This window comes from Perna viridis, chromosome 5, assembly GCF_037379345.1.
Source record: "Perna viridis isolate PV_CMFRI_1.1 ecotype Kerala chromosome 5, ASM3737934v1, whole genome shotgun sequence".
Taxonomy (NCBI): Eukaryota; Metazoa; Mollusca; class Bivalvia; order Mytilida; family Mytilidae; genus Perna; species Perna viridis.
This window is the reverse complement of record NC_142449.1, coordinates 31,945,278-31,960,479: the sequence shown is the minus strand read 5'-3', so window position 1 is coordinate 31,960,479 and position 15,202 is coordinate 31,945,278. Positions and strand designations below refer to the sequence as shown.

The window sequence follows — 15,202 nt, the reverse complement described above, 5'->3', positions numbered from 1 at the left end:
TCCCTTGATTACTCTGAAAAAATGTTGTGTTGTGTTCTCTCAACGCCTTATACGCATTGCTAAAATTCATGCTAAATGACAGTCTGCATTCGGCTCAGAGCTAAATTTTTGAATGGTTAAGCAGTGCTCTCCACTACTCCAGCATTACCACCAATAATTACGTCGATATTTGTTCGTGACAAAGTTAGATACAGACCCTTCCGATATAAAGATATTCAGGTACGAGTTTGTCATCTTATATAGGCCTTGTATGTTTTATCATTTCGTAGATTATTTACATTTTCCAAACAAACAAACAAGGAACAAAATGTAGAGGATGAGGACATCTAATTGCCCCATTGACCAAGTCGGACCACAGTTATCTCGTCCCAAGTATTGCTTATAAATAAAATATTGTTTTCCAACTTGTATTTAAATGATATACGATGTTTCTCTGATTTGAATCTTTTAGTTAACTTGTTTAATGTACATTTAAAGATTGGCATAGGACAAACATAACATATGAAAACTGCTTAACAAATTTCAAATTTTCACGAAAAATACCCATTTTTCAAGTGCATAAAAATTTATGAAAATATAAAAATCCCACCTCGATGTTTTATCAATAGGTAATTTCAAGCAACACTGATCTTTTAAAAGTAACTATAGTTAATTTTAAGCGTTACTTCGGATATGACATACTTCCAAGATGCCCATATCAGAGAAATAAAAAAAGTCAATAATATTCATTAACTTGGCAGCGTGACAATTTTCAAAATAAACTATAAAACTGAGTTTCTTTACCTTCAAGAAGCCTTGTTTTTACACTTTTTCAAAATTATTTTATATTTAACATTCTAACACTTTCATTTTTTAACAATCTTAATTTAGTCTAAATTTAATGATGAAAAATGGTGGAAAATAAAAAAAAATATGTAAATACTTGAAAATGACTGTAACTATAAACAAAACAATGTTTGACAAGAATAATAAGCATTTTTGGGAATCTTAACTTAATACCTTCCAAACCCAACACAAATTTTCAGTCAATGCAAAAATGACTTTTGGACAAAAAATGAGATTTTGCATGGTTTTCTCAAAGACAGCCTCATAGTTACATGCTACATATCCAATGAATGAAATTAACTAAGACGGAACACGTTTATCGGTTGAAAATTGTTTTTAATGTAAGTATCTATCCCTAAAAGGAATATTCAAAGGAAAATAGATACTTACTTTGCACTGATGACTTGACTTGTATCAGACTAAATTATTTCCTTTTTTTATGATTTTTTTTTAATTATACAGTTGAAATTTCATGTTGTATAAATGTGGATTCAGCGGAACATATATTTTCTACATTGGGTTTGTAAAACGTCCTTCTTTCCTGTGTTCACGTTCAGGCCATATTTTTGGCAAAGCGCTTCGGTATTTTTGTCCATATTTGTAGAGTAGGAATTACATATTAAAAATAGTGATAACATATCGTCATTATATCGTTATTAATAACTAAAGAAAGTGGTTTTATCTTAGATATATCTGATGGTTGGCCATCAAATTTATAGGGATATGTCGAAGGAAAGTTCAAAGGCAAGATTTGAGTAATTTTTACATAGAATCAAAACACAAAAAACAAGATACTCAAAACTCTATCTGAACAATTGATACACAAGTTAATGTGACTAAATGGACGTTACAATGACAGACAGTGAAATAAATAAATAATAATATGTGAAAAAGCGAATTTGATATTCATGATCAAGAACAGCTTACTATAAATTAAATTATTTTTTTTAATATTAGCTAAATAGATATAGATTTGAATTGAAACTTAATTTAAAATTGCAAAAACCACAAACAGTGAAAAAACAGTTTGGTCTCAATCCATAACTGGACGTTGACACTGAATGTAGTTGTTACAAGTATGTTTCGATACAGACAGATTGACGAACGAACAAATGGACCGACAAGAAGATATAGCGTTACGCGGTACTATATAACAACCGATTCAGAGAGAAAAAATACAGATATATCTCATTAATTAATGGCCCCGTGCAGGTCCGGGTTTTAAAAGAATAGGCCTGCAGCAGAGCTAAGCTTGTCGTAAAAGGCGACTAAATAGTGCTCAGAAACCTAGCCGGGGGCTAGGGCGCTCTGCCCACAAAGCAACTGGGATGTGTGCCCCAGGTGGTGGAATGGGGTACCCCTGGCGTGTTACATGCTGGGGTTGTCAGGCTATAATACGGAAAACCTGATCGCAAACCATAGTGGTGCACCGTGTTGGGAAAGATGCCACGTTCCTCGCACGTTAAAAAACCCTACTGTGGTATTCTCCCGGAGTATGAACCGTAGGGCTCCGCTACAGGAGGCTAAATTGCCCTACCCTACCCACCTCTCCCTATTTCCAGTGGCAATCAAAATTTGTCGACCCCATTGTCCTTGTGTCCCATTCCTTTTTCATTTCATCATCTTTTCTTGTTCATCGTCTGAATATAGCTGAAATAATGCTGCTCGGACGTTAAACCCCAACAAAAAACAAACACACAAACAAACATTAATTAATGATAGACTTTATACATGTATGGTGTATCTTAAATAGATAGTCAAAAACATAGACAGAAAAAAAAACAAGCTGAAAATAACAACAACAACAAACAAACAAACAACCCTAGAAACCCACTGTTTCTCTCTGACTGTATCATGAGGGTTTGTTGGTTTAACAGTTCATAGTGGTCTGAACCAACATACAGTGTATTTTATCCTTCTTTAATGCATATCTACATGGATGGCGGAACCTTCAATAAAACTTGCATAAGAATCCAATAATTACGCCTGGAAGAGATATGCACATGAGATTTGAAATGTGAAACAAAGACGTTTGATTTTTCACTGAAATTGCAATTATCTATCAATTATCTAACAATAAGCAATACCATTTTAAATTATTCTAGCAATTACATAAGAGCCATTTTTGATTCACCCCTTCTCAAGACCATCAACCTCTATACCAAGTTTCGGTTTATTCCCTTTAGAGATGCTCTCTAAAACCTCCGGGCAAAATTCATTGGAATAATAATGATAATAATAATAATAATAATAATAATAATAATAATAAGAAGAAGAAGAAGAAGAAGAAGAAGAAGAAGAAACAGAACAATAGCAATATGTCGCCTCCACATTCGTCGGGTCGACATAATTAAAGTTCACTTTTCGCAAAACGTGGGGCAAGACACCTCCCGTGCACATTATTGCCTCAAACCTACAAACTTTCATCCTTGAAACTAAAACCAAAAGCAGAGGATTTTGACTATTCATATGTCTTGAAATCCCAAAATTTAAATTCATGATGCATGTCACAACAAATCAATATTATACAAATGTCTTAGAATCTGACGACTCTACTCATGCATCATTAATTTGATCCTCTATCCTACATAATAACATCTAAATGAACTATTCCGTACTACTATACATCGTATACTAAGTTACAGTCCTAGATTAATCCTACGAGGAGGAATGACCCGGCCAGCGAAAGCTATATTTTTATATAGCCTAGCTGGCCGAGTGGTCTAGGGCGCTGAACTTTGTGCAGGCGGTGTTGTCATAGATGTCACAGCGGTACGAGTTCGAGTCCCACGGAGGGAACGACCAACAATTTGCATCGCAAATTTGACAGTTCTAACATCATTGGGAATTTTTCAGACCTTTCTATACGTTTACATATCTTCCCTGTATTAATTTCATCCGATGGAGCAGTGTAGTGAATAGTGAATATAATATATATATAAATTCGGTGAGATTGATAGCTTTTATGTTAAAAAAAATAGCATGGAGATGATGATTACAATTGTCCTGTTTGGCCTAAGAGATTTTCTGTTGCAATTGTACTCCTTGTTTTAATAATGTTTTAAAGCATGGAATACATTGACTTCACTGCTTATTCAATGACATTTAAATATTTAATACTATTGTCTTTAACAAAATCCGTTCGATTGCCAACATTTGTAAAACAATTGAAACGAAACATACATCAGCTTGCTATAGTTTTGATGTCGCAATGACTGTATAAGACCACAATGGTGATGAGCACTTGTTTGATTGGTTGAATGACTTAATCTGTACTTTACCATACGACATACCTTTCATATACATTCCACGTGTAAGTCTTATTTTTGCCTCAAAACGTTTGCAAAACAGTAAATGTTCTGTGAACATATTGTATTATTAGATAGATCTACATTATTTAGAAAGGAGGGCCTTTACATACGTGTTATGCTTGATATCTCGTCATATAAAATAGATGTGACTGGATACATACTTGTTATTTCCAATAGTACTGAAATACCATATAAGTATTTATGATGTTGTGATAGTTATATTTAAATTTCTCTACTCACTGTCAAGCAGATAATTTGAATGACGTTCCATTGCTCTGGTATTCATTGTTCATAAAGCGAAATGATCCCTACTGAATCAATAATTACAATAAAAGGTTTTCACAGTACTCGAATATAGCATGCAACCCCAATTCTATTACTGAATTTAATAAATATTGATTCTGCTCTCTGAAGCTCAAATAACACTGGACGGAATATAAGAATATTTACAATTTTTGCCATTGTGAAACCTATAATTATCAAAATTATAAAATGAAAAAAAAATATATATTGCTTTATTTACATTCATTCGGTGTGGACACTTTTTAGTTTCACATAGGTTCAAAATATAGTAAAATTGATATATATGAGCTTAAAAACATGTTTGATTTACACAAGATTTCGGATTATAAAGTACTCGATTTTATTGTGTACATACGTTAACAAGAATCCAATCAAACAACGTTACATAGCTGGATCTGCAAAATGTACCACCAAACCTCGTTCAAAACTTTTACCTACTATACTCACAGCTGTCAAAGAGGGTCTACAGTCCTTCTACAATACTTGTTACTCCTGTACTGGAATTAATTCAATGTGGACTGCAAAAAATTTAAAAGATCTTTTGGAGACAATCAGTTCAAGACTATTATCAGAATAAAATAACATTAAAAGCTATGATTTTTCAACATTGTATACTTCTATTCCACATACTCAGTTAAAATCCCGATTTAAAAACATTATACATCGTTGTTTTTTCCAAAAAGATGGTACACCTAGATACAAATACATAGTTCTTGATAGAGATTCCTCATACGTTGTAAAAAAATGATTCCAAATCATCTTCCAAATATACAGAAGAAGATGCTGATTTTTTTAATCGACATATTTGTCCATTGAGGTGTACGCATTTTTCGAACTGTCGGAATCCCAATGGGAACAAATTGTGCTCCTCTATTTGCTGACCTATTCATTTACTCTTATGAGGCTGACTTAATAGCTGATCTGATCCGAAAAAAGAACATCATATAGCTAGATTATTAAATCTTAGTTTCCGCTATAGAGATGACATTTTCTCTTTAAACAATCTTAATTTCGGGGATTTAATACATCGCATCTACTCCAAAGAACTTGAGATAAAGGATAATACAGACACTGTGAAGTCAGTCTCATTTCTTGACCTACACTTAGAAATCGATGGTAAAGGAAAACTATTGACCAAACTATAAGACAAACGTGATGACTTTTCATTCAGAATTGTCAACTTTGCTTTCATCTGTCGCAACATCCCTTCAGCACCTGCGTATAGTGTTCATATCACAACTCATACGTTATGCCAGAGCTTGCCGAAACAACGCACACTTTTTGTATTGCGCTAGAATTCTAACAAATGGGCTTCTGGAACAGGGTTATGTTGCTACTAGATTGAAATCATCACTACAGAAGTTTTATGATCGTCATTATGAACTTGTGGATCTTTACGCTGTATCAATCTGGGCCATGAAAACTGATTTGTTGAATGTGTCATGTTTTTCCTTTTCTCTGTCGTCTATTCCGGATTTGACTTTTTATGAGCAACTCGGCGGGTGATTCTAGAAAAGCAGAGAACGCTTAGCCTACCGTGCACCTGATCCATTCTCCCGGTTTTTACTGGAGTCCGAGTTGTTCATTTGCTTTTGTTACTTTGTATGTATGATTTTAGTTACTTTATGTTCTTTATTGAGTATGTCTGTTTTCCATGTCTGGTCTTTGTCCCTGGATTACATTCTTTTGATTACCGCTATAACCTTGGTTCCATTTATTACTCTATTAAACAATTTCGGGGTTTGTTGACAGCGATTGATCCCGAATCTATTTAAACGGCACTATTTTATAATTGTTCCAATCAGGACAAAAGAAACCATACCATTCAATTATCCTACATATATACTTAAGTGATTGAGCTGATTTATTCTCCTATAACATCACGGTTATAAAATGATTTACCAAATTCATATTGAAGATACCTACTTAATATCAACAGGGAGAGTATAGGAGTATACAAGCTTTTCTGCAGATCATCCCACGTTCAGTAATTACTTGTAGTTTGGTTCTATAGTATCTTAAATCTTGAAATAGCATAAAGTAACTCATTGCATCACATCAAAGCCTTATTTGGGAATATAAACTATTGAAAATCTTGAAATAGCATAAAGTAACTCATTGCATCACATCAAAGCCTTATTTGGGAATATAAACTATTGAAAATCTTGAAATAGCATAAAGTAACTCATTGCATCACATCAAAGCCTTATTTGGGAATATAAACAATTGCACTATAACTATAACGGTAACGTCGAGAGGGATTAGATACATTGTATCTATTATTCAAAACCGTTAGTTTTAGTGTAGTTCGAGTTGAAATTTCCTTTTCTTTCTTGCACTTATTATTTTGATTTTATATGTTTTTTGATTTGTGTATATTTTACACTGTCTTGTCTTTGTCCCTTGAGTGCGTTATTTTGATTTCCGCTATAATCTTAGTTACCTTGATTACTTTATTCAACTCAATGTGTTCTTGCTCAATTGTGTGAAGGTAGATGACTTCCACAAAATATACTTGAAGCCGTGTGGTGAGAAGAACGATTACAATGTGGCCTTGAAATTATGATTGTCTTCCTGTAGAATTTATTATTTATAACCGACAATGGTGCAAACATAAAATTTATTTTAGTTTTCGACTGTAAAAAGCAGTAACTAACGAATAAATGAATACCGGACCCGGAAAAACCTGGAAATATGGCCTAAATGCACGGATGTGTTCAGCTCGAATAATATTGAAAAACAAAATTTTATTGAGTTTTAAGAATATTTTATCATAACACTGGGATCTGACCAACAAAACGTTGATACACATAGATATATCATTTTTTAAAAAGTGGTTGTTAAAAAACCGTGAATCCCCTATACCTTGGTAAACTTACTTCAAAAAGTTTTGGAGTCATGGTTTCATCAGAAGCTGCTTATGTACATAAAATATCTTAACCTTTGAGTTTTATTCATTTGTATGCATCTTTCCCTAAAAGGTAATTACGGAAATACTTACTTTCTAATGTCGGCTTGACCTATATTAGACTGAATTATTTCCTTTCACATCTTTTTTAATACTCAATTGAAATTCCGACATGACATATTATGAATCAGCGGATATGCATCATTTTGGTTTGTGGGAAATTCAATTTGAAATACAGAGAATAATATCGTGATGGCATTAATATAAGATAAAGTCCACATACTGGAAATCAAAACGGATTTAATCTTTAACCTTCGAAATACTAAGAGCCCTTATTTCCTTCTAACATGAAATTAAAATGAGAAAGGTATATTGCCGTGTTAGAACAAAACATGTAACTTCATTGATAACATAAGTATGTGTAGTAAAATCTCAGTCGGCAGCCAGTATTACGAGTAGAGATATAATAATAAATCCTAGTTAATGTTAAACTGTAAAAAAGCATGATTATCCTATTTAAAAAAGTCAATATTCATTTTCGTCCTCTTTCAGGTTATGGTCTCAATTTATAATGTCTAAGAAAAGGCGTTGCTTAATGTTCCTTCTCACAAAAAATATGTATTATTATTAACATAATCGGACACATTTTTGTAGGAGGGAAATTTTGAGACTGAACATGTAATTGTATTATACAGTAGTTTGAGAACCTGGTCCATAGATTTTTTGCTGAAATTTATCCGATGTTTGTTGCCTTAACCTTCCCACAAAACGTATGAATTATCCGAGACGACCGAACTTGTGTAAATGTTGTTGCATTGGCTCGATAAATGACAACTTGGTTAGGCTGCCAATTGTTTATCTGAGCAGAAGCATTATCCTACATATGATGTTGCTGAAGTTTACTTTAGAAATTCAATACATTTGTGTCTGATGGGATTTTTATAACTGGGTCAATACTGATTGACCGTTGACAGGAACTTTGAAATAATTGTTGGCCATTGTTAAGTATCGTTGTGTCTTTCTTCTACTTTGAGAGGAAGAACCTATGTTCAATCTGCCTTTTTAGGACGACTTCTCGTTCTTGTTTCTAGACATGTTCAATCACCTTAATTATTGTCATCCTGATTAATTTGGTTCATCGATTAGCTGATCAATCTTTTTGCACACATTGCTTTGCTCTATTGCCTTTGGTGAAACTCCAAGTTTTTATGTGATCTAATGTTTTCATTATTTTCAGTTTTATATGATATTATGAAGATATTTGATTTTGATTTATCTGAATTGTCCTATCATTGAAGCTTCAGTATTTTACCTATATTTTCATCACCGACATTATATTGGTTTTATTTCGTACAATAACCATAAAAATGAATGTGTTTGATAATTGAAAATTGCGACTCTGATAAAAATCTTCCAGATTAAATGATAAAAAATGAAAAAGGGAAAAATGAGTATTTAATCAGGCTTGATAAGTTCTGAACTTCAACAACGAAACATTAAGTGCTTCGTCAATGTAGAAGAAAAAAAAAACACACAAAGAAATATGTACACATATTTACATTTACTGTGCATTATTGTACTGGATAGCCATTAGTGTAACTAGACGAAATACATAGCATACAAAGTTCCATGGGTAAAAGCGATATTAACCTTTTAATACCGATTGTTTAGCATTACTATTGACTGAAATATGGCTTTCAATGAATAATTCATATACCAGCACAGTAGAAACATGATGTAATGAATTTTGGCCGTCGATGTATTTAAGGTTCATACGAAGAAAGCCTCACTTTCGTCTACATTGTCATTAGGTCAAGTAATTTCTGTTTATAAATGACAACGGACAAGTCTGGATCATCATGCAACTAACATAAAGTTTCATCGTAATCAGGTCTATGATACCTACATTCAGTTGCAGGTTGAGTTTCATGTTGAATGTTACATTTACAACATGTGCATGATGTACTCATTATGTCTATTAAAATCTTGACGATAACCAACAAAATGATAATAAAGCCAGCTCCAATCGCAGTGACATGTAAAGTTGCCCGAAAGAACATTCCTATAAAACAACATTTGTAAAAATGTGTTGAGAAACAGGACAAATTCTTAAAAGCATTTAAAATTTTCAGTTTCAAAAAACATGAACAAAGTAATTGGGCACTTTTGAAAGCGGTGACCTTTAAAAAGAGGTCAATGAAGATATATAAGTGGTGAGAAAAGACATAAACGGCATATTTTACAGATTCATATTTAGGTATTTCACCGAATGTATGTCACATTATTTCACAGCAAAAACAAAACAAACAAACAAAACAAACAAACAAACAGAGAACGTGGCATCTTTCCCAACACGGTGCACTACTATAGTTTGCGGTCAGGTTTTCCGTATTATAGCCTGACAACCCCAGCATGTAACACGCCAGGGGTACCCCATTTCACCACCTGGGGCACACATCCCAGTTGCTCTGTGGGCAGAGTGCCCTAGCCCCCGGCTAGGGTTCTGAGCACTATTTAGTTGCCTTTTACGACAAGCTTAGCGCTGCCGCAGGCCTAATCCTTTAACATCCGGACCTGCACGGGGCTTATTGATAGTTAAATTGATGTTCGTTATCATTAAGCCGCTGACCACTGTAAGTCGGTAATACTCAATGTTTTATTCCAGATTAATCGTTTGAGTATAAAAATTGATATTTGCTGACGAACTTGCCTTTTTTGAAAAAAAAAGATTCCCAACTTTTTTTAAAAACAATTTGAACAAGAAAACATACATTTTCTTTATTTAGTGGTTTCGACCGCAGATTAAGGTATTTTTCTGGAATTTTTACGACACAAACAATTGTTAATCTCGTCGTTTTGTTAAATCTTTTCTTTAGTCTTTAAGATTCTTGGCTGCGATTTAGTATATAGTTTTTTTTTGAAATAATTACGATATGGTATATTTTGACTCCTTCGTATGGAGTGTTCTATTACAACTCATACGTTATGCCAGAGCTTTGCCGAAACTACGAAGACTTTTTTGTATTGCGCTAGAATTCTGACAAATAGGCTTTTTGAACAGAGTTATGTTGCTACAGGATCGAAGTCATTACTACAAAAGTTTCATGGTCGTCATTATAAACTCGTTGATCGTTACGGAGTATGCATTTGGGCCATGAGAACTGATCTGTTTAACGTGTAATTGTTTTCCTTTCCTCTGTCGTCTACCGCGGGTTTGCCTTTTTATGCTCGGCGGGTGTTTCAAGATTTGCAGAGTACGTTTATCCTACCGGTGCACCTGGTCCATGCTCCCAGTTGTTAGTGGAGTCCAAGTTGTTCATTTGCATGTGTTACTTTGTATGTATGATTTTAGTTACAGTTACTTTATGTTCTTTGTTGTGTATGTCTAATTTTCATACATTGTCTTTGTCCCTGGATTACATTATTTTGATTATTTCTATAACATTGGTTCCCTTGACTACTCTTTGACTTAAATCCTTAATCTATTATCTTAAATATTTCATACCATTGTCTATAACAGGTTCAGTTTTATTTCTAATTCCTGGAAAAATCAAAATAAAACAAACGGTATTACCACGATCATACTGAGGTTGTAAACATATTTTCTGTCGTTATTATATGTGCACAACAACTAGGCTCAGTCATTTCGCATTACTAATTCATCAAAACGTTGCTTTATTCATATTGATGATTAACAGAATGTCACAATGTTTGCATCAGACCACGATGAGGAGGTTGAATTGAATGATTTAATTTAACATATGACTGTCTTTTCATATTAGTTCTACATTTAAGATTTGTTACTCATTTCTGATACTTTTTTTCTATCTTACTCGTCTCTGAGTTTCATAGCCAAACATTAAATGTTATATTGGAACATATGTATTTAAGAAAAAAAGTATCATATTAATATATGCAGTAACCGTCAATGGTAGCAAAAGAACTAGCTACAAAGAAAAGTATTTATCCAAAAGCTAATCATATGTAAGAAGTATTCAAAACCATAGTCTGCCACATCCACCACCAAGAGGTTCTACCATGTGCAATGTGAATGAAGCCTTAATGTCTTGGGGATTTTGAAATTTGTAAATTATATTTAAACAAATATTTACGTACGTGTTTGGTTTGATGCTTCTCGATTTACAACTGCTGTAATTTGATAAATAGTTGTTAAATCCAATATTACTGGAATACCACATAAATATATATGATATCATGTCACTTATGTTTAAATTTCTCTAATCACTTTTAACAACACAAATTAAGGGATGTTTCATTGCTTGGTATTATTTGTACATGAAGAGATATAATCCATACTGAATAAAAAAAAGGGTTTCACAATACGCAGGGCACTATAAGTAAAATGAACCCCACTCCCGTCATTTTATTTTAACATAAAAATAATAATACTCGCCGAGGCTCGAATGATTGGACGATATAAAAAAAATATGTACAAACCTGGGCTTTGTGAAACCAATAACTATTGAAACTATGCTAATGAAATATAGTATAAAAAAGATAGAATGAAATAAAAATATGTCTTTATTTAACAATAATCAGATTTATTGTAACTTTCTATGGCTTTCAAAAGGAGATGTAGACTGCAATTCAAAATAACTTCAGTATAGGTTTCCTGTATTTGGAGCGTTGTAGTTTATTCATAAGTATTCTTTTACGTCCAAATGTATATCATGCCTTATCTCTGATTTGAGGACAGTTTTGAAGAGTGTTGGCTATAGGGTCACCCCATATATATGTACACGTCAACGTTGGTTGTATGTCCCTCGATTCCCAGCTCAGGGTCTCAAACAATATCTGTTCTTGAGACATGTAATTATTTGTCACTTAACCAGTCATTGAATTTCTTCAATGAAAAATGCTAATGGTTTACCAAGGTAAAAACAATAAAAACGAATATAAAAAAAACTTTTAACAGTCTCATACTTCATCGTAAGCAGTGTGGTATTGTTTGCCTAATTCAATTGTCGTTTCGTAGAAATGTGAGTCTTTCGTCCAGTCACAAACGTATGTTCCGGAATCTGTTAGATTTACATTAAAAATCAATAGATGAAAAATCGTATTATTCAGGTTTTTCATGATGTGATATTTGTCACAAGCAGGCTCTTTTCCGCTTACTATTAGCGTGCCGTTTTGTCGTCGCCAGCGTGGGACCCGTTCCTCGACGTTAGCATCTAATTCACAGTTGAGGGTGACATTGGTACCCACATCTGCATATGTTGTTGTTTTTGCCATATTAATAGTTTCAAACAGCTGAAAAACTTAAACCACAAGTTATACATGAAGATAATATTAAGAACATCGGAATATTTATAACAATGTCAACAGCGAAGACGAAAAACAACTCTCTAGAGCACGAAATTAAATATGCATTGTTTAAGAATTTTTTGGCTATTCTCCCCTTTGTTTATTTGTTTGCTTTTTTGTTGCATATGCGTAACATTGATTGTTTCCCTGTGAAAAATTCGATAATTCATACTTGGCAAAAAATATACTTTCTCCCGCCAAAAAGTCACTACACAATCACAAGATTTGCGATTTATGTTGAAAATAGCAATACATAATGGGGGAAATATATAAGATAAATAATCAACAGGGTATCGCGAATAACCGAAATATAATACCTCGTGCCAGGAACGCATTACGACTTAATACGTACGCGGAACCAGTTAAATTTAAGCGTTCGTCGGTGCTGGTGATCATAATTTGGTTATTCACTATTTCCACTTAATTATCCTATTATTATTATTAGTTACGGTAAATGCAGTTAAATGTTAATGTTAACCTCTATAACTTTGGAACATTTGTCCTGCCGATGATAAAGGATTTTTTCAAAACTTTATCATGGAAAGATACATTTATGTAGTTTTGGAATATCACATTTATCTAGCTAAGTGAAAATTATTACAATTTTCTGGATTTTTTTCTATTAATTATATGTGCTTTGATGTGTCCATATCCGTAGTAATTGTATGTATTATATTTCATTCTGTTTTTTACATTGTGTTAATAGATTACCTTTGTTTCGTGTGAAAAAAAAATTTTTTTTGCATTATTATTCAACCCAATCAAGACAAATGAACAACCGTGACCAGAAACCAATATTCTTCTACGAATATATTTAATTAAACATGGTAACTTATTTGTCTATACATTGATGTAGATAGACTAAATTTCAAACTAAAAAGGTATGATACCTACATAATACAGACATGGAGAGTATATTGGAATACATGCTTTACTATATAACATTCCACCTCTAGTTATAACATGTAGTTTGGCTCCACAATTTCTTAAATCAAATAATGAAAAGCAAGTAGAAACTTCCAGCAGCACATCAATTGGTATTATTTTGAATATTTTCAATATCAATATAAATGTACAAGAAAAATCACATTTCTGTTCACGATATTTGACAATCTGTAGACACAAAAGTGCATTATCCAAAAGATTGAAAGTTGTTAAATTTTGGTATTCAAAGGAGAAAAAAATACTTACTTTATACTGACTTGACTTGTATTAGACTGATTTATATTATTTTTTATGCTGTTTAATTATAATTTTAAAATTTCCGGTTGTATAAACATTGAAATATTGTCTACGTTTGATCTGTAGATCGAGTTGTTTCCTGTGTTCACGATAATGCAATGTTTTTTTTTTATTTTGACATGACGCGTTGGCATTTGTTATTGGTATTTGTAGTGTAGCAAGTACATTTTAAACATAAAGATAAATATCGTCATGAAATTATTTACACTTCGAAAGTTTTGAAAATAATTTAATTTTCTCTTTCATCTAAAAATTGTTAAAGTATGGAATCAAAATCGTGTCCATTGTGAAGAAACGGGTGAATAATAAAACAATAACCTAACTTAAATAAGTTACATCATATCTCTATTCCGTTCATAACTTTTGAATTGCTGCCACAAACAGAACAAATATTGACGTAAATGAGAAAAGAAGTGGTTTTTACCTTTGAAAAATCTGATGGTTGGCCATAAAAGTTATAGGGATCTGTCGAAGGGAGGTTCAAACGCAGGACTTAAGTAGAATGTTACACAGAATCAAACACACCCCTAAACCTCTGAATGATTGAAATCAAAGTTAATTTATGTTATTGATTACAGACTAAAGGGACGTTACAATGACAGACAGTGAAATAAATAAAAAATAATATGTGAAAAAGCGAATTTGACATTCATGATCAAGAACAGTTTACTATAATTTTTTTTTTCAATATTAGCTAAATAGATGTAGAATTGCATTGAAACTTTATTTAAAATTGCAAAATCCACAAACCGTGAAAAATTGAACTTATGACATGAAATATCTTCAGGATTATTTATTTTTCGAATAAAACAGACATTGATCTTGGGTGTAATTCATACAAGGATGCTAAGGTACAGGCAGATTGACGAACGAACAAATGTACGGGCAAGAAGATGCAACATTACTATATAACAACCGATTAAGTGAGAAAAAGTATAGATATGACTCATTCATTAATAATTGACTAATATGTTATACCTTACACAGGCAGAAAAAAACCGAAAACAACAACAAACAAACCAAGCAAACAAATAAAAATGACAAAAAATAAATAAACAAATAAAAAACAGCTCCTCCCACCAAAAAAGAAAAAAAAAGATATGATGTAGTCAAGCTTATAGTAAAGGAAACCCACTGCTTCTCTTTGAATAAAACCAAAACACAATGTATTTTATCCTTTTTCATGCACGTGTATATATGATGTCGGTACCTTCACTCAGACTAGCATAAAAATCCAATAATTAGGTTTGGAAGCAATGTGCATATGAGATTTAACATGTGTAACAAA

At 32.7% G+C, this 15,202-nt stretch overlaps 1 protein-coding gene across 4 annotated transcripts; it reads right to left on the bottom strand.

Moving 5' to 3' along the window:
* Positions 1 to 7,125: 7,125 nt before the first annotated feature.
* On the bottom strand, positions 7,126 to 14,248 carry LOC148617090 (uncharacterized). 4 transcript variants are annotated; one of them, XM_088584405.1, is made up of 6 exons: positions 13,864 to 14,245; positions 13,567 to 13,657; positions 12,321 to 12,618; positions 11,464 to 11,496; positions 10,853 to 10,888; positions 7,127 to 9,409 (listed from the first exon to the last, which is right to left on the bottom strand). In XM_088584405.1, exons 2-6 carry the CDS (start codon positions 13,615 to 13,617, stop codon positions 9,213 to 9,215), a joined length of 615 nt encoding a protein of 204 aa, XP_088440531.1. In that variant the 5' UTR covers positions 13,618 to 13,657; positions 13,864 to 14,245; the 3' UTR covers positions 7,127 to 9,212. The 4 variants fall into 4 exon arrangements, with proteins under 4 accessions (XP_088440533.1, XP_088440531.1, XP_088440534.1 ...); XM_088584406.1 differs by having other exon boundaries at positions 7,129 to 9,409; positions 12,321 to 12,626; positions 13,864 to 14,139; XM_088584407.1 differs by lacking the exon at positions 11,464 to 11,496 and having other exon boundaries at positions 7,126 to 9,409; positions 13,864 to 14,248.
* Positions 14,249 to 15,202: the final 954 nt, after the last annotated feature.

Bases quoted from the DNA above. Each gene is read 5' to 3' on its own strand.
- LOC148617090 (XM_088584405.1), bottom strand. From the start codon at position 13,617: ATGTTATATAGTAAAGCATGTATTCCAATATACTCTCCATGTCTGTAT. The intron at 11,497-12,320 runs GCAAACAATACC...ATCAAATTACAG, and splicing joins CGAAACGACAATTGAATTAG to CAGTTGTAAATCGAGAAGCA. The intron at 10,889-11,463 runs GTACGTAAATAT...TGATTTTTCCAG, and splicing joins AGAAGCATCAAACCAAACAC to GAATTAGAAATAAAACTGAA.